The following is a 26,475-nucleotide window of genomic DNA, read 5'->3' as shown; positions in this document are numbered from 1 at the left end:
TATGTGTGTGTGTGTGTGTGTGTGTGTGTGTGTCTTTGTTGCTGAGCTCACATGTCTGTTTAGTAAATAATTTAGCTGCCAAAACAGTTTTTAAATTGAGACCACTGCTTGTTGAAACCATATGGTTTTTGATTAAAATAAACAAACCCTGCAATTAACTTGATTAGGAATTTTAGGAATGCTAATATAATAAAAACTGAATATATTTTAAGAGTTTTCACACATCATCACAAGTTGAGCCAGTAAATTTTGTTTTAATTATACTTTTTGGCTTAATTATTTCATTCTGTGTGTTTATATATATATAAAAACATTTCTGCAGTAAAATCATTAAACTCTCTTCACTTATTAACTGCTTTACGCTCAAACAATCTATATGTAAGAGCCAAAAACATAATCACCCTCGGGCCGTTTGCTCTCGTTTGGTGAACTTGTATAAATGAAATCAAATAAAATTCTTCTCATTAAACTTGAATTTTTCCACTAACTCTTAATGACCTCACAAGTTGTAAGTGGGCAGGACACCGGGTGCTTGGGTTCCAGTAGGGAACGGACTGCGCACAATAAGCAGTTACGCTAATTAGTCCGGCAGCCGCGCCTTCCCATCAGAGGTCGGTGTTGCGTGGGCTGCTGTTTATTGGAAAAGTTTCCCAATCAATATGCACTCAGTGTACAACTTATGATGCTGTCCACTGCTATAGGCATTTTTTTTTTATTGTTGTTGTTGAACAAGTCGCACTATGCCTTGTGTGGTCCTAAATGTTTTTAAAATGTTCCGTTTTAAAGAGATTTGCAAGTTTTACTTGCCGATTAGTGAAGTTTTTCACTTAATCGTTGCGTTTGGGGGCACTCTGGGCGTAGGAATATGAAAGACTGTGTGGGAGTCGAGTTTATGCTCGAAAATTCCTTGGCACATGAAACAACCTTTGTTTCCCCGAGACTTAATTTAAAGAAATTAATTATGCCATCTTTTATTTTCCTCTCATTTTGTAAAGTCCTGCCCTACTTTAGGTACAAATATTATTGGATGGATTCATCAGAGTTTTTTTTTTTCCAATAGGATTGCCTCAACATGAGTATTTTTAAATATTTGAACTGGGAGCCTTGGTTCCCCCCCTCTCCTCTTGAATGCAGTACTTTTCCTTCTTCCTTCTGCTTCTGCAGCTCTCATCCTTCCATCCTCTCGCTTGCTCCTTCTTTTCCCATTGAGCCCCTGGCATCCCGATCTTCAATCTGACTTTATCCTCAGCCCACATCAAAGCCGTGGGAGCGCAGAGCAGTCTCCTCTGCATCCCTGTCATCTTCTCTCCCTCTTTCGCTCTTTCCTCCTCTTCCGCCTCCCCTCCCTGCTTGTGCATCTTCCTGCTAAGGCTTTAATGTTGTGGAAAGTACTTCAAAAGAAGTTTTTTACTCTTTTCTCATCCTCTCGTCATTCCTTTCATCGTCTTCGCCGTTTCTCTTTTTACAGATGGTGTGATATCTAAATGGATTATCTGCGTCACTCCTTTCTTCCTCTATTTAAAAAAAAAATAAAAAAATCAGCTTCTTCCATTCAGACTACAGTTAAAGGGAAGATCCTGCCCTATTTTGGTTTGAAAAGAGGAAGCAGCAGCATTGCTGTATAGAATGAAATCTGTGTTGCATGGAGAGTTCAAAGAGGTTTTAGGATTCTAAGCAGATTAATAAAGAACACATTCAGGATTTCGTTGGTCTTACAAACATTGAGATGTTTCTGTAAATTCCTTCTTCTGTTGTTATTTTCTTCACTTCAACAAAGAGTGAAAATTGTTGGCTGTGCGGACGCTAAGATAAAAGGAGGTGATTGTGTTTAATATCTCCTCATGCACAAATATTGCAATCATGCAAATGCAAGATTTGGACTAGCTTATAATTGTCATTCATAAATTACTCTGATTACTTCTTAAAATCTAACTTTACTATTACATACTATGTTAGTATTACATTTTAGAAAGAAGTATGATTTAGAATTAATTGAGAAACAGTGCAAAAAAATTATATTTCACTGAAAAGATGTACAGATTGATGGAGAACATGAGTAAAAATATGAATCTGATCTACTGTTAGCTAATATCTTAAAAAGTAGAATAAAGATTAAGAAAACAGAAACAAATCCTAACTTTGATAAAAAGGTGAAAATTTAATAAATTGGAAAATGAAAATCACATCTAAATATTACTATGAAAACTTTAAAAAGGAATATGCTTTAAAAATCTAGGATCTATTATTAGCTTATATAGCTCTAAATAAGATGTTTTAAGTCCAGAGCCGCCTTTTTTTATTTAAACATATTAAAACTGTTTAAATGTTTGCATATAAACAGGACCAATAGAGCCAATAATCACTAACAGTTATCTAAAACTGAGTAAAAACACATACAACCTAAAGAACACACACATAAAACCTAAAAACTATCAGAGGCTTGCTGAGTTTCTCAGTTACTGAAAAGAGAGATTCTGTGACCTGATTCATATTAGGTGTACAAATTAGTTCATGTTTGTTTCTCTTTGTTAATCTTTAAGTTTTTATTTGTTTCTTCTTTTTTTTTTTATCAAGTTGAGTAAGCAATAACTAATATTCCAGATTCTTGATTCTGTTGTTGAGTAGTTATTAACATTTCATTAAACCAACTTCTGAATATTAATGAACTTAAATGTTATTTAGCTCTGCTGCATATTAGTCAAAGTGAATGCCACATGTTTTGCAATATTGTGAATTGTAAAGGATTTTATCCACACAGGTTTAAAAAATCTTGAAGTTTTTCATCTTGTTGTTTCTTCTTGCTTCACCACCAGATGGAGAAGGTAGAGGAGGACTTGATCCGCTCCAAAACCCTAAGGGAGAACCAGGCCAAGGAGTTCTCTCTACAGCTTGATGCACTGAGACAGAAATATGAGCAGCAGGTTTGTATGAGGCTGGAACTCTGTGTTCTTGCTGCTTTTGTTCCAAATAGTAACGTGTTGTGAGCGAAAGCTTAGCCCGTCAGAGCTGACATCTATTAGGAATACTTTGCTCTTTCCTATCTGTTCTGCCAGATATTTCTCATGCTAAAGGACACGCTTTACATTACGCTTCGATTCCAACCCAATAAATATTTTTATCATGGCCTTTTGAACACTAATGCGGGCTGCATGGTTCATTTGTCATTTTATCTCTTTGGGTCGTTTTCAATTTAGAGTCAAGTTAACATTTCAAAACACAGTGACTGATGGAGAAACATTATACTTAATTAAAACATAGGATTGAATGTTATTTCACACAGCTGAATGAATTATTTAAGCCATGAAAAACACTTGAGGTTAATTTGACATTTTCATGTACATGCTGAAAATGCCAGAAAAAAACTGGGGCTTGACGAACATGCCTGGATAAGGATTAGAGTTTGTCCTGCCCCCACATTCAGTGCAGTGGATAGTAGGGGGAAAAAAAAATAAAAATAGAAGCACAAATAGAGGTTTTTTTATTATACAAATAGTTCTGGCCGGTTTGATGTGAAACTGAGGACAAAAGTGTGGGAAAGAACCCCACGTGTGCTGTTGAGAACAGTGGAAGGTCTGTGATGCTGTGGGCCTGTATCTCTCCTAACAGCCCCATACCAGAGATGATAGCATCATGAACTCTTAGAGATGCCATTAGAGTTTACTTTAAAATTCTGATGATCTGTGCCAGAACATTTGATTTTTCAGCTTGTTAATGTGTCAAATTAACGCGGGAATGGTTCACCTGAGTCAGTAACCACCTATATTACATGAAAAATTTTAATTTTTGCGTGTTATTTTTTTTTTTTTCCTTACTAAATACATGGACTCAAATTAAAGTTTGGATTTTTGAATATGAGATTATGCAATTGGTGCACTTGAATTTACTGGTCTCATTCCATAACACAATTATTGTTAAGTTTAAAAAGAAACAATAATAATGCTTGCATTGCCCCATGTTGACAGGTTCAGTGTGACCATGTGACACACCATAAGGGTGCACCACTAACTGCTGTAACGTCTCCATATCCCTTCCGTATCCAGAGCGTGATTGCTTTCCAAGCACCAAACTGGCACCAAACCTGTACGTTAATAAGCATGCTAACTCTCATTTTCTGGCTAGATGGAGTTTACGCTGCGTGTAAATTGCGGTAGATTGATGTGAAAGAAGGGGTATGAGGCCAGTGTTACTTCCAAGGAGAGGGGAGAAAAATTTCCTTACTAAAATGCACCACGGCTGAACGGCTGTGTTGAATTGCGTTAACCATTTCTTAGAAAAAGAAGAAAATAAAAAATCTTATAACACAGGAGAGTTGGTGGAAAATACACATATTTTAACTGACATCAAACAGTGCAAGTTAAGTTGTCTAAAAGTAAATATTGTTTCCCCCAAACTCTGATTTGCTGCAACAAAGTAATGATTTTCAAGTTGTATTTATATGATGATCATCGTCTGCTGAGGAGGCGAAGCTGGGATGGCCAAACATGGTGATCAGGAACGCTTTTCTCTATAAGATAAAAACAGACGATTGATTTCGCTGTCTGATGAGAGTTTTTTCACATCAGTCAACAGAAATTCATTCGAATGGACAGGAAGACTGTTTTATTACTTATGAATGCTATTTCATGTTAGATTTTTTTTGACACTTTCTTTGTGAGCTCCCAGTCTGTCAGGCCTGCATGTGTGTGTTGTTGCTTCCGCTCCAGAAAGATTGGTGTCACAAGATTGAAGGGGTCATGGTGCTGGAGTCCGTTCGGAGAAGCAAATTCCCTCCAGGGCGGCTTTAGTGATACTTTTAAGTGGAGAAATAGATCAGAGGGGAGCTGTTGGCCAGCTGACCCTCCACGCTGTCAGGCACGGTTTCTGGATCTAGCTTAAATTCAGAGTGGTCTTATAGCTGGTTTGGAGTCGAGAGCTTAACACTTAGGGGAAATGCTTTACAGCTTTACTCTTCATGTGTCAGACTAGCGCATTAAATGAAGAAGAAATCTAGTTTGTAGACATATAAGTATATAAGTAGCTAGAGCATGTATTTATTCTCTCTCTTTGGAACTCTCTGTCCATCAAACCCTACAATGAAGAGAAGACGGTTGCCTTTTTTCCATTTCAGAATTTAACTCCAGCCGTTTTTCCGCTTGAGATCTGTCTTGTCTGTCCTCTTTAGAGCAGAAGAAGCCCTTTTACCTCACTGTCCATTCTCAATTTGTACCACACAATTCTCTGGAGCTCCAAATTGTGCCCTAACTGACTCACTGTTTCCTAAAAAACTGCCACGCTGGTCCATTTAAGAACCGCAGCATCCTGTACTGCATGCGTCTCATGCGTAATGTCACATCCAGGCTCTTTTTAGGGAATGCTCTCTATTTGCTTCTCTCCTCTAATTGTTGATTTCACATTATATCAATGTCGCCCATTTCTGTTATCCAGAACACCCATGTTATAAAGTCTATCAGCCTCTGTCAAAGTTTGACAGAGTTCCTCCAACATAAATCTAATGATTTCTGTGAGGCAGCATATTATGCATATATCTCACGTCTTAATGAGTTGTTAGTAGAGATGATACATTTTATCTGTTGGGTTTTCTATAGTATCAACATCACCAGTAGCAGCATAAGAAAGATGATCTTCATATTTGAGCTTTACTGTTATTTCCTCATTTTCAAACCAGTTTTGGATAAATAAATAAAAACGTCTTCCGAAGCATAATATATGTTTTAATAGTGTGTGTTTTATTTGAAGGAATAAAGGTCCTTTATTCCGGGCAGTCTGTTGCCAGAATACAACAGACTGTCAGAATGCACTTTCACTAATGCCAAACATCACTTTCTCTCAGGGTGTTTGGCAAAACTAGAGTGGCATTCAGAAGTTTACGTGAACTCATCATGGCTGGGTCGCTATTTTCTGGAAGACTCTGAAATTGAATTTCAGCTTTTTTTGTGTCACAATAAGTAAGGAAAAATGTTTTTGGTTCCAGACTTAATTTCATGTTTTTTGTCTAAATGTTCTCCTTCCTTCGAGTATTGATGAGCATTTGACTTCTATTCCTCTTTTTGTCTTCTCTTCCTTCCATCCTTTGTATCTTCTTGTTAATTTATTGCATCATTTGTAATTTCTTCTTTACGTCTTCCTGTTTCCCTCCCTTCATTTTGTGCCCTACCTCCTCCTTATCTGTTTCCTTTCTTGTCCTGATTTCTTTCCTTTCTTTTCTTCCTTCTGTTTTTTCTTTCATTTTTTTAGATCCTTTTGTTCCTTCTGTGTGTTGTACTTCCCTTCAAACTGTGCATTTCTATCCACCTCCATGTCTTTCTTCTTCCATTTCTGGTCCTGCAGGTATTATGTGCTAACCCTGCTAACAACACATGTCTGACATTAATTTATTATGTCAGACATAATAAATTAACATTTCAAAATATTACCATTTCGAAATGGTAATATAAAATGCATAAGAATCCTTTTTTGGGTAATGAGTTGGATGTTTTTGGGTTTTATCATTTTGTCTTAATTGTTCTTTTTAGGGTCGACTGACATAATTTAGAAGTCAACTTGGGTAATTTCGAAAAAGAAAGAATTGAGTGCACAAATTTTTTTTTATACTGTAGTTCTGGCTGAATATTTTAGCCCTTGTTGCCAAAAATGGTAGGATCCATTTGAATTAGTTAGTATGCTGGCACAGACTCTTCCTTTTCAGCAAAAGTCCGCACATTTTCTACAGGGCTGAATTCTGGGCCGCTCCAGAAGCTTAAATTTTTTTTTGCTGTGTGCGTTTGAGATTGTTAAGTTGTCGATTTTCGGCACAGTTTATAAATTTTTCGATGATTGAATGCAAACCTCTGACAGTCATTATGCAACAAAACCAGAAGAATAAATCTTTGGACGCCTAAATGAGCATTTAAATGGCCATCCCTACTTTTTAAAGTTGGAATCCAGCTTCCTGGAGATATTTCCTCATTCATTGCCCACTCTGAATAGTGCTTGGTGTTCACAGCCAGTGCCATGGACAGAGCAGACATCGGGCACAGAGGCTGTCGATCTTCGCTCCTCTGGTTGGCCAGGTAGGGTGCCGTCATGCACAATGTGTGCGGATTAGCTTCAAAGCAGGGAGGCTAGTGGGCCCCGGGCCCCTGCTGTCCTTTCAGGGCTCGGACTGCGCCAGAGCGGCGGGACGACGTGGGGGTTGCTTGTCCCTCACTCCACCACAGGGGAGTGGGAACAGAGTCTGGGAAAGGCTTGGGAGCTTCACCGGCCCGGCCTTCACATCCCAGCAGGTGACTCCTCTTACAGCTCAGCTAGAAAACGGACTTGCTTCAACTGACAGGATGATTAAACCCTGAAAAATTCAAGCTTTTTGTCCCATTACAAGCATTTTCCTCTATGACACTGTGATGTTATAGACTGAAGTTTTTGCCAGACTTAAATCTTCAGGATATTTATGTTTCAACCTTTCCCATTTATAAAATTTTCATAAATATTTCCTTGAATGTTGGATTTCACCCTTAAGGTGCATAATCCTTAAACATCCACACGAATATTATCTTTTAAACTTTTAAATTGAAACTGTCGCAGAGGGACTGTCAAGAATCATTAAGTGTCTTCCTCTCAAACGTTCGTACTTTTTCAGATTATAATAATCATCATATTCTTCGCCTAAGCCGATTTTCACATTCTGTCAAGCGCATAGCATGGGGCATGGTGGTTACCGCCGCCAGATGGCTAACCCCTACCAGCTTTCTTACATAGCATAAACCGGCGACCCTTTCATATGCCGACCTCAGAATGAGACGAATGAGACCAGCCACAAGGGAGAGACTTGGACATTAAGGGCCAGTCCCTACAATTAGCAGTGGGAGGCTTGAGGGTTGGGGGTGTGGGGAGCAGGATAGATGTAAACACGTCTCATTATGTTTTCGTGTCTGGTGATGTGAGGATGCTCAAAAACTTTCCGCTTTCTTTTTAATTTTAATTTTTTTTTTCTACCACATCCCTTCTAATCTTGCTTAATTAGCCCAGCACTCTGGTTGGATGAAAGTGTTGGTGGAAACGGGACGATGAAGATTAAGAAAAACGTACATGGACAAGTTGTCATGACGACAAGGTTTGGAGCGCGTGTGTTGGCTGATGAAGTCTCTTTTTTGCCGGCTTGTCCAATCAGATGGCTGAGCAGCACGCACAGCACGAGCAGGAGAGGACGCGGCTACAGCAGCAGCACAGCGCGGAAAAGGACAACCTGGTCCAGGAGCACCAGCGGGAGGCGAGCAGCCTGGAGAGGCAGGCCAGGGCCACCCTGCAACAGCACCAGCAGCACGCCCAGGAGTGGAGGAAGCACGATGCCCAGGTAGGGGGTCTCGACAGATCAACCTTCACAGATGCAGACACACTCACACACACACACACACACGCCAACACATGCTGACCCGCCGCTCTCCCGTGGATAACCGTTTCGCTTTTCGCCCATTGACGTTGTCCTGGGGTTTCAAAAGCACAGCGGGTTGAGACACTTTTTAACTTGAAGCAAGGCACGTTCTTACTCTGGGTGTGAATAATTTTTCTGATTGCTGCGTATTTCGTGCGAGAATTTTAAATATGGATGTGCGAACAGAAAAATACTTATGAATGATGGCGAGCTTTGGTAATAAAACAGAGAAAACTAAAGGAAACGAGGAAAAACTAAGGAAACGCAAGAAATCCAAGTTTCAATGTTAGTTTCCAATTGTTTAATTACCAAAGCAAGTTTCTAGAAGCCACTATAAAGGTTTAAAACACTAAAGTTATCACTTATGTATGCAACCAAGCGTTATTGTGTTTTTATTTTTAAATCCACACTTTTAGACGCCCTGGTGAGCTTTCCAATCTGCAGGCGAAGTGTATCTATTTTACAGGGCTTTGTCCTCTCACCGCTGGAAGTCGTCTCTCTCCAGAAAGCGCAGTTTATTCTCTTATTACAGCATTTTCTTGCACAATGACCTGTATGAATTCTTGATCTGAATCAATGGACTTGTCAGACATTGAGGGGGCTATTCTTTTATGATTTACCCCCAAAACAGCAGGTCTTCAGCCTAAACCCCTCCACTGGGTTTTGGGCGCTCTCCAGCCTGGGTGATAGATTGGAGCTCTGTAGGAAGCTATTTGATAAACCAGCCCCCAACTGGGATTGTTTTTTTGGGTTTTTTTTTTTTTGACTTGTCAGGCTTCGTGGAGAAATTAAACTTGTCAGCATGGAAAATGTTTATTTATTGGACTTTGGGTAGAAGACGGTAATTTGAGAAACCACTTGGGATGACACTTTTGGTGAAAACTGTTTATAATTAGTTAGTTTGCACTTTTTTTTAGATGAAAGTCAAAAGAAAGAATTAAACAGTAACACAATCTTTATTAAATTTGTATATTTTTCTTTCATTTTTTTTTTAAGAAATGATTTTGTAACGGAAAAAACATTTAAGCATTAACTACTTTGCCGCTCCCTATTCGTCTACAACTGATTGACACACCTAGACATTAACAAACACATTTATGGGTAAAAGCTATCCAGAAGTGCCAAAGTAATATATTTCTATAGACTTTCCGAAAATGTAATCAAAAAATATTATTGTTTCGTTTCATGACGTGATAGTTTTGAGTAGCGTTGTTTTCGCAGCATGTAAAAGTAGGACCCATTTCTGAGAAAGTGATTTCTGGAGATGCCGCCACCGCAGGATATGGCTGCTCACAACGCAAAGCTCCGCTCATGTCAAAGTGACGTACGGCTTGACAGATCTTGGCATCTGACGACGTTGGGGAGGAGGGTGGACTGAAAACAAAGTTCCCCCAATCCTCATTTCATATTCTCAGTTCCTGTTGTTTGCCCGTTCAGCAGTTTAAAGAAGCCATATGACGGCTGTCTAATGTCAGAGCGTCAAAATCAACGTTTCAGGCCATGAAAAGAAGGAATATACTGTGACAATTTCTCTGACACTGACAACTACAGATTGGGTGAAGACATTTTTTAGTATAGTGTTTGGATGCAGAGCGTTTTTTTCAGCCAGTTAAAACATTGCAAGGGTTGTTTCGCATTATTTTCACCCTGGTTCGGACAGACAAAGCTGTAGTCTCGGCTTGTCTTCATGCTTAATAAGTCTAAACTTGGCAAAGAGGAACAGCCAACTTCAGTGACTCTCTCCCAGGATGAGTAATAGCTGCTCATCTCCTGGTTGTGGCAAGACTCTAATAAACAGCATTCCTGGCTCCCGGCTTGTGTTTGAGCAGGAGAGCGGATGTGTCGTCGCAGCAGCTGGAGGGAAGAGCTAAAAAATTTGAACAGGGACACGACTTCATCCCACCAGACTGCGTCAGTCAGCAAACTGTGCTGCAACTCATTAGACAGGCTGCATCACCCATCTGTTGCTCGCTTGGGGTTTCTACATCATTTAGCACGCTGCTAAATGCACACAAATATATCCTTTCTTCTTATTTATTGTCCAGAACTTAATTAGAGTTGCAATTTAGGGTTCCGGTTTATAATTTTGATGGTCGTAGACCTCTTCTTAGCTCAGAAAATTAGGTTTGCACCCACATGGTCTGTGGTAAACACCTTGTTTTAAACTTTTCTAAAGTGTGATGAGGAGATTCCAGTCATTAGTCCGTAATGATGCGATATCTCGCCGCCTGCAGCCTGCTGTGTGTTTCTGTTAGCTGATTAATGCCCCCCAGAGGATGAAGTGGTGCCTTAATTTGATTCAGTGATCCAACACCAGCATGCATTCCTGACTCTTGATTTTAACCCCCAATCCATTTCATATTTTACATGTTTATTTCTTTTTGTTTTTGTTTTTTCAGTTAGGGCAAACAATAAGTTGGCTTACTCATAAAGCTTTTTGAAATTAAAATTCCAAATGATTTCCACTCCAAAAAAAAAAAAAAAAAAAAAAAAAAGAGACAATCTCCTTCAGGGGTTTTCACAAACTCATAAAAAGTCTGAAATACATCCAGGATTTCTCTCCTTGGTCAACATTTACAGTGGGTTACATTCATAATTTGTATGTTTCTTCATTTGCTTGTTCCAAAATGTCACTGGAGGCACTGGCAGCATTGGTTGTGGTTCTTTTTTTAAGCAATTCCAAATGTCTTTCCCACAGGGTTTGGACACTTTTGCAGTTTGTTTAGGGAATAAAAATGGACTCATCCTTTACCAGCTCAGTTATCGCAGGAAACTTTATGTAACAAGATTAGGCTTGAAAATAGGACTCTATATTTTATATGATGCCAACTTTTTTATTTTTAACATGCTTATTTCTATAACCTTTACATCTTTTGCAAAATTGTTACTTTCCCCAAAAAGCTTCTTGTCGACTGCCCTCCGGTGGAAGATCAAAGTTAAATATGGCTACGCACGCCTATGAAGATTCAAAGCTTTCATTGATTATGGATTTTCTTTAAAAAAATGCTTGCATAAAGCATGCAATGTTTTATTGAAAAAAAAAAGTAAACATGTATCATTTGATACAACTGTGTGTGTCAGTTGATTTTTACCGGATTTCAGTATCATAATATTAAGACGTTCGATTAAATCATACCAGTTAGCCAAAAAGTTAACAATGATTATTACTGAAATCCTGATTATATCTGCAATATAATTGTTTTTTGAAAATAATTTAATTCAGAAGATAAAGTATAAAACTTGTTGTCAGTAACTGTAACACTTCGGCGGCATGTGAAGTAGTCAAAAACACATGCATAATAATTCATTTAAATTATTGCAACCCAAACCAGTGCCGTCTGGACACCATCCAGCAGGCCACACTGTGCCATTCAGATTTCTTTTCCTCCCCGCAGCTCCTGTTGAAAGAATTATATCTTCTAAAAAAAATGCACTGTGGCAAGCAGAAGGTGTGTTTGCCCTGTAACGGTACTGCAGCTAGGTAACATCGATGAAAAATCAATGAATAAATCTGCTGGATCTGATGAGCCACAGACTTAACTTATTACTTTACATGTAATGCATCTTACATTAATTTATGTATATGTCGTATTTAAATCCTAAGGATCCTGAAGGTCACAATAAGTTTTTATTTTAAGTAAAACTCATTGAAACCTGCAGAAACGTATTTCTTTCGAATTTAAAGCCCATCATTCCTATTATTTCCCACCTGTTTCCCCTCAAACCTTTGGGTGGCTGTTATTTTCTCCGGTAATTATTTCTCTTCTGAAGGATCGTACACACCATCTGGACTTCAATAGCAGAGGAGAAAGTAGAAACTTATTTGAGTTCTTTTGCCTCATTCGTGCTGAACGAAATTATGGAAGGTTTTTTTTTCCTTGTTGTTGCTTTCTTTTTTCTTTTTTTTTTCCAGAGGTTTACAATCCCGAGACTCGATTAAACCGCATCAAATGAAAAGGATGATGACAGACTGTGTCAAAGCTGAGATAAAAAGGACAGCCTAGACTGGGATGGTCTCTGATGTGTTGTCATTCTTGCATAGAAATTGTTTTGTTACTTGGTAACAATTTACTATTTCAGCAGAAGGTCACATGTTCTGACTACACGGCATATTTAAAGTTGCTGGGTCTCGCTCTACAGTGTCTTATAAATATTAAACTTCCTGTGTTAGGCTCTGTCAGTCTGCTTGTCTGTGGTGTTTATCAATGTCTTTCTTTAGAAAAGTTAATTCATATTTGAATTCAGATGATTTCTGTTTCATTTTCTCCCCCATCATCCCAGTTCTGATCACAGCTGAAATCTTCAGTGAACGCTGGTGCTCTGATGCGTTTCAACATGCTTTCATATAACAAATAAAAAGGGTTTAAGAGTTCAGACATTTCATAGAGAACAGAAGTCGCCATGAACATGAAGAACACGCCAAACAGATCTGTGATAAAGTTGTGAAGAAGTTTAAAACAATTTTTAGGTTAGAAAACATCTTGAACCTTGAACATCTCACAGAACTCTCCTCAATTCAGGGTTAAAAGCTAAGTAAATACAGGACAATCCTGCTAGAGACTGGCAAATAGTTGAGGCTGCTTAGGATGACCTAAACATAAGGAACTGTTTAGATCAAAGCTTTTCCATATGTTAGAATGGCCCAGTCAAAGTCCAGACCTAAATTAAAAGTTCAGATCTTCACCAAGATTAGAAAATGTACATTTGAAAACATTTTTTGTCCAATCTGCCCAAGCCTGAGCTGTTTTGCAAAGACGAATTAGCAAAACGTTCAGTTTGTTGATGTGCAAAACAGGTTGATGCAAACTTTTATTACAGCAAGAGTTGTTTTTACAAATCGGTTGACTTTCCTGTTCCTTTGGGGTATGGAGAAGAGTTTTAACCTCGTGTAGACCATGGAACAAAAGATTGATCTGTTATGGGCTACTGACTCAGGGCCTCCTGAAGACAAATGCTCACCACTACTTTCAGATTTTTTTTAGTATAGCCATTATAATTACAGTACTTTGTGCTGGTCTGCAGCATAGAATCTAAATAAAACATTGGAAAGTCCGTGGTTGGACAATGACGTGATTTTTTTAATGTAAATAAATGCATTTATTATAAATTGCTGTTGTACCCAGAGCAAAGTTTTTATGTGTTTGCTATATGTCAATACTGAGATTACTGCTCTGGATGATTATATACTTAGTTATTAAGAGACTTAAAAAAAAAAAAATAGTATCAACTTTAGTCAAACAGAGAATTATGCATTAAAAACACCCCAGGGTTCACATGGTATTGCTTCTTGCCCTCGATTGCAAAAGCGGAGCAGAGAAAATTGCGAACGATCAGACAGAATTTAGGGGACACGATTTCATGTTTGTTTTCTTTGAATTTGCTGCTTGTTATTCTGAGTGTGTGTGGCAGCTGGAGACTATTCGTCTCTATGCGCACGCCCTCGTACACGCGGGGAGATCTGTGTGCGTGAACCAGTGTAGACAAGAGTGTAGCTGGTAGCCACAGCTCCTGCTTGTTTACATGGCGCTCCTTTTAAGTCCCTTTTGCTTCTCCTCAGTGTCCCCTAAATAAAAAGCACCTCAGACACTCGCTGTCTGATAGCCTTAACTCGGTGTTGTCCTGGGATGCTCGGGCCTTTCTGGCGGCTGGGGACTGAGCAGCAGGCAAGAGCACATGCTGAAACAAAGGAGAGTAATGAGGATGTGCAATAACTGGGGAATAGGTGCAATACAGGTATGTTGGAGTGAAACAGCGTCCTTCATCTTAGACCACTCAAAACTTCACTGTAATAGTTATTGCCTATTGCTTCTAATTGGTGGAGTCATCCTAGAATGCCTTTAAGGATCAGGCGCCTATTTTCATAGATTGTCTGTGCATCCTTAAATTTATGCATCTAGAATTAAGGCCTTGAAATGTGCCTTAGAAATATGTGATTTTGCCTTAAATTATCTCAGAAGTCTTAGATGTGGTCATGGCGGAACTATTTAATCTTGTATGTGTTGTTTTTTTGTTAGTTTTTTGGGACTGTCAGGCCAAAGTTTGAGTAATCGGCAGACATCGTTGTTGCTTTGTGTTACTCGAGGCTGTTGCGACTACCAGTAACCAGTTGCTAGTAAACCCTTGCTTGCTAGCTAGCTAGCTTTTCTGTATCTATCATGACTAAGTGCAAGTTCGCTGTACGTTTGTTTTCGCCAATGACTCATTTCTATTGTCAACCCATACGGGGCTAGGTGCATTCTGTGCAAAAATATCTGATTTTAATGCAGTAGGATTCCCCAAACTTCCTGTACATTTATAGATTTTTCCATCTTAAATTTCAGTTAAGGTGACATTAAAAGTCCTTAAAAAGTATTAAATTTGACTTCCTGAATCCTGCATTTACCCTGATGTAGTACAATTACTGTACTCTAGCTAAATAGTAAGGGTCCATGTTCCTTATGAGAACAAATATTTTCATTGCAAATGTTCCCTCTGCCACATCTCTTTCAAAACTGTCTCCATCCTCCTAATCATGTGATGTTTTTTTTTTTTTGGGGGGGGGTTATCTTTCTTTTTGACATTATCCAAACTGCAAAGATCTGGCTCCCACTGCTCATGTTAGAGCAGTTTATTTTTACAGTCTTTGCACTCACTTGTGCTTATTAGCATTTCTGCTATGTTATGCTAACTCTCACTGGCAACACTATTAAAACGTGCTCTACTGAGAAAAGTCAAAGCTGAGAGGTTTGAAAGGGGGGAGTTAAAGTGAGGAGTTCACTGCAGAGGCCACCACCCACATCCATACAGAGTACAGTACAAACGCCTGAATTTCCACTGACTCCTTTTCTCTGATACTGTATCCAATTATCTCTTTCCGTCAGCCCATCTCTATTCTCAGGCATTACCCTTTCATTTAAATCAATACATCAACTAAATGTTCAGAAAGACTTTCTACCTTGCAAAATGCATAGAAATATAAGAACTTTTCTGCATTTTCATTCCTAACCTACTGAGTAGGAAAAAAAATATACAAAGTCTAATAACTTTTCCTCCTCCCTATGCATTTTTATGTCAATCTACAGACAATTTCCAATTTGGAGGCCCAAGTGTCAACTCTACACGATGAGTTCCAGCAGGCCCATGAGCAGCACAAGCAGAAGCTGGCCGAGATGGCGCTGCTTCAGGAGGAGGAGAGGCAAAAAGCGATCCACGCCAAGGAGGCGTCGATGCAGCAGCTGCGCTCCGACATGGAACGGATGACCAACGATCTGAAGAAGAGCCACCAACAGGAGATGGACGCCAATCTGGAGAAGGTAAATAGGGGAAGAGATATGAGTGAATTCTGTTGTAAGTTCTCAGTATGTTTTATTGGAAGTAGTCCAAGTAGTGGAGTGGAAGAGAAGTTGTCGATTTTTATTTTTTTATTTTTTTTTTTTATACAAAATGAGGTGTCTCGCATTTGTGCTCAACCGCATCAATCTGCTGCTGCAGCAGGAACCTGGGACATCAACAGCTTTAACCCAAAATGGTTGCCTTCACTACCACATAGCATGTAGAAATATCCCATGTCTGTGTTGCACTTCAAGTGCTAAACTTTACTCTTTGATTCTATAGATTATTGTTTACATGTGTTAATGTCTGTGCATCATGCAAATGTTTGTCCTTCTTTCAGTCTGCTATTTCCCCAACTTTAAGTTTGTTCTCGGTATTACAAAGATTTTAAATGTAATATATAAAACACACACAGTAACGCTGTGTGGATCTTTGTGATTGGAAATGCTGTTTTTTTAAATGTGCCTGTGTGTAAGTGTTCGTTTTGAGCTGCAGCTAACAGTATTTTTATCTTCATGCTCTAGGTGTGTAATTTTACATTCTGTTTTGCAAGTTCTTCCATTCAGACTCTTCTGCAAAATGATGCTGCATATGCACCAGACATTTCACAAGACTCCTTCTATAACTATGTACAAGGCCAATCTGTACATTTCAAGTAATCTCAATGCAACAATCCCAATCTTTGTCTGTTATGTGCATAAGAACAATTGAGGTAACAATTACGGCACACTGCTAAAGTAGATTTTTTTCTTTTTCTTTTTCGATTGATTTCGTCAATCCAAAAAAGTAAAATGATCGTAAATCATTCTACTTCAAAACTACAGATTAAAGTTGTCGAGTTAATTTTCTGCAACACTACATGGTTTAGATTTGTTTTATTCAACCAGACTAGTCCCCCCCTTCTGGTCAGTTGACAGAATGCAACCTTCACCTGAAAGATGTGCCTCCAACAGGATTTCAGGAAAGAAATTAATTGTTGAAATGCCTTATTTAGATGTTTAAATCAAATGAAAAGTAAAAAAGTTAATTTAAAAAATTGAATTACTAATATATTTTTTTTGCAGCTGTTGTTATTTTATTGATGCTTCTTCAGTTTGCATCTATATTTACACAAGCTCAAAACTAGCTTTTTAGAATTTTGGAAATTTTGTAAGTACTTTTGTTACATTGTCTTGCACACGTACATGTACAAGATGTGACCTTTTTTTTGTAATGCTCTTTCTGCCTGGCCAGTCAGTTCAGGTGGCTGCCTGTGTCCATTTCTATTTATTTTTGGATTGATCAGTTCTCTTTGGGATTTCCACTGGGGATATTGGTGTAAACCCATCCTGCTTTAAATGTCTTATCTTTATCCCTGACCTGCCTAGTGGGCATCTTTGCTCTCCCTGATGCTCTTTGCTTTTCAGCTAGGCCTTGAAAGAACAGCTATATTCATCCAGAGCATAAATTAAACACAGGAGTTGAGACTTGGTTGCAGTGGATTTCATTTTGGTCCATCATAGGATAGATGAAGACATATAAAGATAGATTTTATTTTATTAGTTAAAAATATTGAAAAGCATGAACTGTTTTTCTTTTGTTTCACTCATAAAAGCGTTGAACCTTTTGGTTGCTACCAGATAAAATGTGAAATAATACAAAGGGTGTGGACACTTAAACCAGCCATTCTATATCTTCAGATCTTTTTTTTTTCTTTCCTTCTTTTTGTTTTTTATTATTCCTCTTTCCACCTTCGTAACTCAACCCACATTGCAAAATCACTCGTAATCTTTTGCTAGTCCAGCAGGAACTGACCTATGGTGATGCTGATCAGAACCTAATCCTTCCACAGGGCCCCTCAAAGAGAGCGTTTTCATTAGACACCATCCCACATCAGCTGCACAGCATTAGCTCCGGAATGCATGCACCTCCAAAACACTTAGGCACCATTTTGGCTCCATATGGCACACAGAACCGAGGGTACTGATGTGGTAGAAATCCTAAAAAAAAAAAATGCCTCCAGCTTTTCTTCTTTAGGTGCTTGAAAGCTGTTTTGTTGCAAACACTCAGTTTGTCTCCTTCTCTCTCCTTACATCTTTTTGTGTGCGTAAGGAAAAACAATCCACAGTTGTCGAGCAATCTGGAGAGGATTCAAAGCAGTGCAGCCGTGTGTTGAACTCTGACTGATAACGCTACCAACTGTGTGCTAGTTTCACTTTTTATAAGCGAGATTAATGAGTTCTCCCTCCTTTTATGGCAATTAAAAGAGGATGTTTCTAAAAAAAAAAAAAATTCCTCAGCAAAGGTTTGACCATCTTATTCCCCCCGCCTTTTATACTTTCTAATCTTTCTCCAAGTTTGACTTCAGATGAAGGAAGAAAGATTTTCACTTTGTCGTTGCACCCATAGGACTGAAGTCAGTCAGGCCTCAGATCCATATTGACTCGAACGCCCTGTTTTGTAAGCTAAAAATTTCTCAGTCTTTTGATGCCAACAGAAATGCTGTCCTATGCAGTCCACTGTGCTCTTAGAAGTAGAAGCAGGACAGCTTTCCCCCGCCTCCTTTTTTCCTAAACACATCTTCAAGATTTTGATGGAAAAAAGGCAGGAGAAATCCATTAAATCCATGAATGGATTCTCATCAAAGACGCGCGAGTTTAAGGGATAGGCAGTGGAGAGAAAAGGGCTGGAGTTGTGGTGGATCTTATTGGGAGTATACTGTCAAAGCTGCTGGAATGAAATAATGAGAACCAGAAGAATCAGAGGAAATAAGACCAGACTGAGAGATAGTCCTACACATTTGATCTGCGCCGGAAAGAAAGCAGAGAGGGAAAACGGATGGAGGCAGGCTGAGGGAAAGTTGCGACACTATTGAAGTTTATCTTTGCTGGTGTGTATCCGAGTGTGTGTGCGCATATGTTCTGGGGTGAGAATGAGTACACACAACCTCAGACCTCTCAATCACCCATGCTGCAATGAGGGGACTGTGAGACTGCCTCTGTGCCTGATAAAAACGCCTCATCTCTAGGCTACAGTGAGCAAGAATCCTGCCTTTCACCCACACCACCTCCTTATCTAACTTTCTTTCTCTGCTCCACACCTCCACCCTTCATCTTTATGTCTTCCCCTATATCCTCACCACCCTCTTTAAGTTGTGGCAAAGCTCAGAACATCAGGTGGTTGTCAGAAGCTGGTCTTCACCACAAATCTGAGCTAGGCAGTTTGGAAGCAATTCTCATCTTGTATAAATGTATAAATTCACACTTTGCATACTTTCCCTGGCATATTAAGGAGAGTAGACGTTTGCAGTAAGTGTCCCAGAGTTTTGCTGGTAGAGTAAAACTTCTTTGTGCAACACAACAGTACAATTTGCGCTCACGCTGGAGAGGTGAGAAAATGTGAGACAAAAGATCAAGAGGCTTCAGGTTTGAGGAAATGAATAACGTCTGGAACCGTGAGTTCATATTTACTTTTAGTCTGGAGAGGATGGCTCTTTGAACTGCCAGAGGAGATTAGATGGAAGAAGAAAAAATCTCTGAGATGTTTGCGTATGACTTTCTGCGTGTTCGTGTCAATGCTAGCCTGCGTGCTTGTGAGTATTTGAGTGCATGTGTCGCACTAATAGTTACCTGAAAAGAACCCCAATTTTCATGGAATTTAATTGCCGATATGTCGCCTTGTATATTTGTAAGTATTGCGCTCGGTGACAGATGACAGAAATAATCACAAGAACAGTTTCTGATTTATCCTGAAATGTGAGAAAATGTTTCTGTGCCTAATTTTACTTGAGATCAAGGGCGTTTGGGAATTTGACAAGAAAAAAAAAAAACACCTGGTGGCAAAACGTCAGCAAGTGACAAAGCTGTTTTTTTGGCTTTGAGTAACCAAACCTTACTTTCTCAGTCTCACATGTGTTAGCTTGTGGCAGGTATGAAATCTTAATAGCATGAAAACTTTGAATAATAACACCCTGGTTTCACACTGGATCTAATTGGTGTAAAACAGAGAAGTACCAGCCGTTCGTACTGTTGCTAAATCTCACTAGTGAGATGCCATCTCAGAATTACAGCAGTTTTGTTGCCATCATTTTTTAAAACCTCAGTATAGTTTGACCTTAACTCTTTAATGCTTACTAGTGTCCTTTGTGATGTATCCCATGGGAACATGTCAAAATGAGAATTTAGTCTTATTATGACGTGGCTCATACCATTTTTACTCTAAATAGGAAAAGTTTAAAAGCTCCATCCTTGAAGCTGATTTGTTTTCTTCCACATGTTACCGTATCCTATATGTGGAACAAGAGCTTTGAGCTTCAGGCAGAGAGGGCTTTTTAAGAAATGCGACATACTTTCACCACCGCTTGTGATTTTGGTTTTGTTCTACCGTTAACTTCCCTATAGACATAAAACTTTTACATCTATTTCAGATTAAATGTGCGTTTCAACATTAGATTAAATCATGTGTGTCTTCTGTTCATGATACCTAGTTCTCTTTAGGTTATTTGTATGGAAGACGTATATCTAAAAATTTGTTTTAGAATTTTGAAGTGAAGAACAAAGTTTTTATCCATAGAAAGCTGGGTGAGCGGATTGCAGCAAGCTCTTGGTTTATCGACTTAGACAGAGATTTTAAAACATCCTGTTGGCTGTTTGCTTCAGAGAAACCGTTTGTTTATGACTTTTGTTCTAAGTGACCTGAGATGCCTCAGCTTTCACACAGTTTTCCATGAGTGCATCCACAACTCACTGACACTTTCTTTTAATGCGGTTTGACAGATCGGATTTTAATGTGCTTTGAACATTTTGGGTTTTTGTGCATATTTAAACCGGCACACATTTGATCAGACCACCCAAGATAGTTTGAGTGCTGATTTTCTAGATGAGAACAAGCAGTTCTATTAAGATGTCGGAATCTTTGACTTTATAAAAAATGTAATAAAAATTTGGTACAACTTTGCTCATCGCTGCCTCTTTTGTTTGTTGTCTTTCTCAATAATGTGATGATTAATATCACTTTGCCTTATGAAAATGTTGTATAATACCTAAGTTATCACTAAATCCTGAATTCAAACCAAATTCTTCCACTTAAAAAAAATTCTAGGGATTTTTATATTGCCATCTACATCTTAAGGCTTTGTGTCCTTCTGCTAGCATTAGCTTAAGACCAACATGGACATGATGTTCACCACACTTCATTCAGGGCTGAATAAATAAAAAAATAAGATTTCATTCTTGAAGGTATTACTGTAATAATAAATACGACTAGGCACAACAATGTTTTGAAAGATGATACACCCATATTTTTATGCCATCACTCAAAAGAAATGTTTGCATTTTTACAAGTAAATCCTGCTCATTATGAGCCTCCAGCAGCTCATTATGAGTGTTGTTTTGATCTGACAAAACAACACAAATTTGGGCATTATTGTGAAGTAGAACCTCCTTTTGTTTGCTTCTTTTGATTTTATACTCTGTAACTTGTTCTGGATCAAACGTAAAGGTCAGGACCATTAAGAGTTGATTCCATTACGTTACACTGAACCTTTATCCCTGCAGAACATAATTAGCCTGAACTCTTGAGCTTGTGTTTTTACTGCCATACAGAACTGTGAGAGACTGGCTTCTCTTCAGTGAATTAAAATGTAACCAATGATTGTTTATAGTGGGTACTCTTACAAATTTGTCGAATTACTCCAAACTCCCTATAAAAGTATAAACTGACAAGTGTTGACAATATTTTCATTATGGCCCCAGAAAACTCATACTTACTGAAAAAGGGTTCTTGATGTAGAAACCTGAAAGTTTCCTAGAGCTCTTTCTATGAACTTTCTCACAAAGTCTCTAAAACTGTATCTACCCCATTTGCATATATCTGTGTCACACTGTTTATTGTCTTAAATGCTAACACGTCTTTGTAGTGACAAGTCAGGTTCCAGAATCTTAAACTAAAGTGATGTTTATGTCATTAACATCCAAATTAATCCATTCAGCTTTGATCCTGACCCCCCTGAGACATTCACTCCTTCAGCCAGAAGGTGGTGGTACGAGGTTATTGTCATTGTCGTCATAGGTATGTCTTTGCCACAGCTGACTTAATAGTTTGGTCCCCTGCCATTTGGAGATACACCAAATCATATTATTCAGTCGGTCATGGATTAGACGAAGAGGAGAAAAACATTGGCTGGGGGATGATCAAAGAGGGCCCACATTCAGCTTACCCTGACAGACTTACTGTGAGACAATAAAACAGAGGAGGCAAAGCGCGGAATCTGATTTTGGGGCGTAAATGTATATTATTAGGTCTTTATGTCTAAATGTATGTTGTGTTGTGTATATTTGTACATGTACGCATGCTCAGACCTACGTCAGCCTGTTTGTCTGTTTGGTACGCCAAAACAGCCCAACGGCAGAGAAAAAGAAAGGGAGAAGTAGAGAGTGAGTCAGCCAGCAGATGAAAGAGTCAGAGTAAAAGCTCTGCTGTCCCAAAAAAAAAAAAAAAAAAACATTACAGCTCCCTTGCTCACTTTTTGAAGTCATCCAAGAGGAGGGAGGGAAGCGACACACTTTCTCAATCGCATTAAGACATGGCGTCAGGCAGCTCCCATCATGTTGCACGCTACAGATTACACTTTGGTTTGAAGTGGAGTTTTAACTGGGACATGATGCTTTTTTTTTTTTTTTTTTTTTTTGCGTTGACTTCCAAATTCCTCTCAAATGCAGCCTGCATCTGAACATCAGGACTGTTACTGATCAAAGCCGGGATGGGGATATAAATGGATAGAAAGTGAGGTCGACCTGCTCTGAAAACCAGATACCCTGAATATCATCAGGCTCAAGTTAACGTTCATTGGCTGTTTGATACTGCATACGGTTTACCAGAAAGCCAGACTGTGACATATTTTTAAATGTCTGACCACCTGCTTGAGTTTAAACATCTGATTCAGCAGCATTTAATGCATCTATCATACTTTCTCCCTTGACCTTGTAGTGCGGGTTAGATTTCACGTCCTTTCAGTCTGATGGAAATGGGTTTAATTGGTTTTCTGACAACAAGAAGTAGCTCTGTATAATCACTGAACATTTGCTATGTGTTGGAGCATTTGATGTATGTTTATCCGTGTACGCCTGCTTGTGTTCGTGATGCATTATTTCTGTACTCTGCACGATGAAGCACTGACACTGAGCAGCATGCATGAAGCAAATCACTACTGACAGGCATTGATGGCAAACTGTGAAATGCAAAATAAAGCCTCTTGTCATTACAGCACCAACTCCCCTCACTTGCACAGAGTCTCAAAGATGCGCGGGCAAAGACGGCGATGATTACAGACAAACGAGTAAATAACATCTCCCCAGCTCTCCCTCGGATGCAGATTGAACTCAAATCGTTACGAGAGACGTGTGCGGTGAACAGAGAACCATTTTCAGCGCTTACAAACACAGCTGCCACTGGAAAAGCATGGTGGGGCACAGAAAATTACCTTTTTAAGCCTGACTTTTTTTAGGGTTTAACAAAGACTAACAACATAAATCAAATCTCTAGTATACAACATGCAGCTTGTTGTAACCAAGGTGAAACAACACCCATTAAGAGTGTGTTTTATGACACATTGTGGCCCTTTTGACTTTGTGAATAAAACTGGGTTGTAAATAAAACCGAATGAAATTAGGGAACCTTTGGCAGCAAAACTGCAACGAGCAAGAACTTTTAACATTTCTATGAGTTATTGGAAGGATTATGTGCAAATATGCAGACATTTTATAGTTTGGCAGAAAGTCAGCATTGAAGCATGAGTTTCCAGGTGTGAAAATGACCTTTAACCTTGGTGATCAGCTTTGTATATTATGCAGGTGTGTGTACATATAACCCATCAGTGTTTCGTGATAGGGGTCAGCCTTTTACAATCCCAGCCAAATATGTTCATATACTGGAATCCACTAAACATTTCCTGGAGAAACGGGATTTAGCTGGCTTTAGATCTTTATGCAGTAACAAAAGTACAGATGTATTTGATGGATTCACATTATTAATATCACAAAAAGTGGGAACGCTATTTTGAACTTGATCATTTTAAAAGGTGACATGTTTCCTGGAGAGTAAAATGCGTTGATCCTGAGCTTTAGTTTTATTACTGTCAGTGTGAAACCTATGAATCAGCAATCTGAACATGTATTATTGTTATCTTAAGACAATGCCCCAAGTATTGGCGCACTTGATAATAACATGTCAAGGAACAACAATGAACCAGTTTTTCCTGTTCTCTGCTCCAGAATGCTGTGTAGCTACATGATTGTAAACTTGCAGAGCACAGTCTTTGCAGAAAACATCTCTGGCTTTTAGTTCTCAACAGGGATTAAACACATGTGACTGTTTGAGTTGATTGCTTAGAAGTTTAGATCCTTTCCACCTCCTTTGGTAACTAGTTTGAGTTGGCAAGATTATTTTTTTTTCCATCCTCATACTGTTGCGTTCTTCAATATGCCATGTCGTACATGGTTAATGTTTATTGTTCTGTGTATGTCACAAAGATAGCAATGATGCATATAAAATGAAGACGTACTCAAAATATTGTATTATTATTAATAGTTCCTGGAGAGACTACAGGTGAAAAATAGCCCTTATAATTACTAGTGACACATTTTTAATGTGCAGTGTTGCTTTTGAAATACATAAACAATAATAAGTAAGCATAATGTATATGTCATAAACCTTTTTTTTTAAATCAAATTTCAATACTCTTACAAGATCAGAAAACTGGTACAAATTCCTGGTCAAGACCATATATAGTTAAATAAAATTCTTGTAATTATGGAGTTCTTCTTTAAAACCAGTCTTTGTAGGTTTTAGCAGTTCCCGAACTAGATAAACTCAATTAAAAAGTTGTTATTGTCACCGAGAGCGAGTATAACTTTATCTTTGTTTTCAGTGTCTCCTACTTGACGTATGGATCATGTTTTGCTCCTGTTGACTTTTGTTCAGTTTGTTGAACTGCCAGCTTAATTATTTTTAGTTTGTTTTGATGTATTGTATTCCATGTCTTGCCTGGAATACAATTTTGCAAAAGGCACACATAAAAATTTTCAGACAATTAACAATAAAAAAAAAAAATGGCTGTAAGTACAGAGGAACCAAAATGACAGGCAGTAGACCAGTAAGTTTGTTCAGTTTGGTCTAAAGCTTTGATTGTTTGCAGGTGTCTGAGAATGGATTGAGACACGTCCTTATAGCTTAGATGCCAGAATGTCTGATTATGTCAGGTTTCAGGACCTGATACAAAAAGTCTTTTTAATGTGTAACTCACTTTCATATTGTAAAAAAGCAATAAAGTATGTATGAATAAATGGAAAAATTTGGATGCTGATTGAGTTTAGGGTAGAGTTTCTTACGTTGTTTTTGTGAAAAAATTAACTTTTGCTCTGCCAGCACTTTTGTTTGCCTCAGCTCTTTTTTTTTTTTGTGATTTAATACTCGCAATATAGATAATCATTGTGAAGGAACTTTCTGGGAGTGACGACACATAACGATTGTATGAGAAAATTTAGTACAATTTTCTGTACTAAAGACCCAGTTTTTAGAGTTTATCTTTAAGTCACAGTAAAAACTAATCAATTAGAAATTAAAGATTAGACACGTTTGGCAAAAAAAAAAAAAAAAAAAAAGGCAAGTAGAAGCAAAGTTCTTCTAGATATACTTTTTTTAGTGTGTGAGTTTTTTCATGAAGTCAACCACCAGAGTCAACACTACAGAAAAATTCTTCCCTGCTTTTAGCAGCGATTCAATGGAGTGTTCCTGGAATGCACACCTTGAGCGAGCCTTTTCTAAATGGCTATTGATCAAAGTCAGGCTCTCTGTTTGTCCATTATCTGTGTTTGAGCAACTGTGGCTTGTGTGTCTTTAAGCGTGTTAGAGAAAGTTGTCACTCTGCCTTCTGCCACTCCTGTCCCAGTCTTTGTGTTGTGTGTCCTTTTGTCTGTGGGGGTGTGCGTGTGCTGGCGTGTGTGTGTGTGTTTGGCCTGGCTCCCACTGCAGATTATTAATTAAGTTCTGGTAAGTGGTGCATGCCTTGCCTTCAGATCTACTTCCACTCTCTTTAACACGCACACACATCCACAAGGTATCTGTACACACACTCATACTTCAAAGCAGCTGCACTCCACACCGCTAGGATTAAGAGGCGATTGAAGAGCCTGATACAGCCTCAAAGTGCCTTCAGCACAAAAATGCCTTTGGCAGGGCACAGGTAGACTCTTTGAAAATTCTTACAGACCCGCACACATATGGCTGGGCTTTTAATTTAGCTTTGTTTTTCACAGTCCAGCGGGGCCTTTTTTATTTTTCTCACATGTTCCATCTACATCTCAGTCTACTTTCAGCCATTTCTTAATGTGTATTTCATGGCTCTGCTCTATAATGCTTGATGTTGTACAGTGCTTTCTGCTGCCTTCCCTTGGGTGGCTGTAAGTAAAGGGAATAGTTTAGTAGCTGCCTCTTTATGTTTTTATTAAACATCGGAGACTGCGTGTCAGTATGGCAGTGTGTCTGTGAATGCATTTAGATGTGAAGCCAAGTCATTTACAGTACAGCAAACATCTCATTAATCCACAACCAGCTGCGCTGATGATGAGGTATAACTTTGAGTCCTCATCCACATTATGCCCCATCTTTTGCTGTAAACGAGACAGCAAAGCTACTGTCTGAGTGAAATGGTTAAGAAATATTGTCTCCTGCAAAATTGTCTTACAAACTGACAACCCTGATTTTATTCAGTAAAGCTGTAG

At 38.6% G+C, this 26,475-nt stretch overlaps 1 protein-coding gene across 4 annotated transcripts in view; it reads left to right on the top strand.

Annotated features, from left to right (window-relative positions):
• cep112 (centrosomal protein 112) overlaps positions 1-26,475 on the top strand; it is a 107,693-nt gene that overhangs the window by 48,664 nt on the left and 32,554 nt on the right. For all 4 annotated transcript variants that reach the window (XM_044099957.1, XM_044099956.1, XM_044099959.1 and 1 more), the window contains 3 exons: positions 2,814-2,921; positions 8,147-8,329; positions 15,469-15,699. In XM_044099957.1, the coding sequence (XP_043955892.1) occupies positions 2,814-2,921; positions 8,147-8,329; positions 15,469-15,699 (522 nt within the window). The remainder of the gene's footprint in view (positions 1-2,813; positions 2,922-8,146; positions 8,330-15,468; positions 15,700-26,475) is intronic.

Source organism: Gambusia affinis, linkage group LG19 (assembly GCF_019740435.1).
Source record: "Gambusia affinis linkage group LG19, SWU_Gaff_1.0, whole genome shotgun sequence".
Taxonomy (NCBI): Eukaryota; Metazoa; Chordata; class Actinopteri; order Cyprinodontiformes; family Poeciliidae; genus Gambusia; species Gambusia affinis.
The sequence above is the reverse complement of the archived record's forward strand: the minus strand, read 5'-3'. Positions and strand labels throughout refer to the sequence as shown.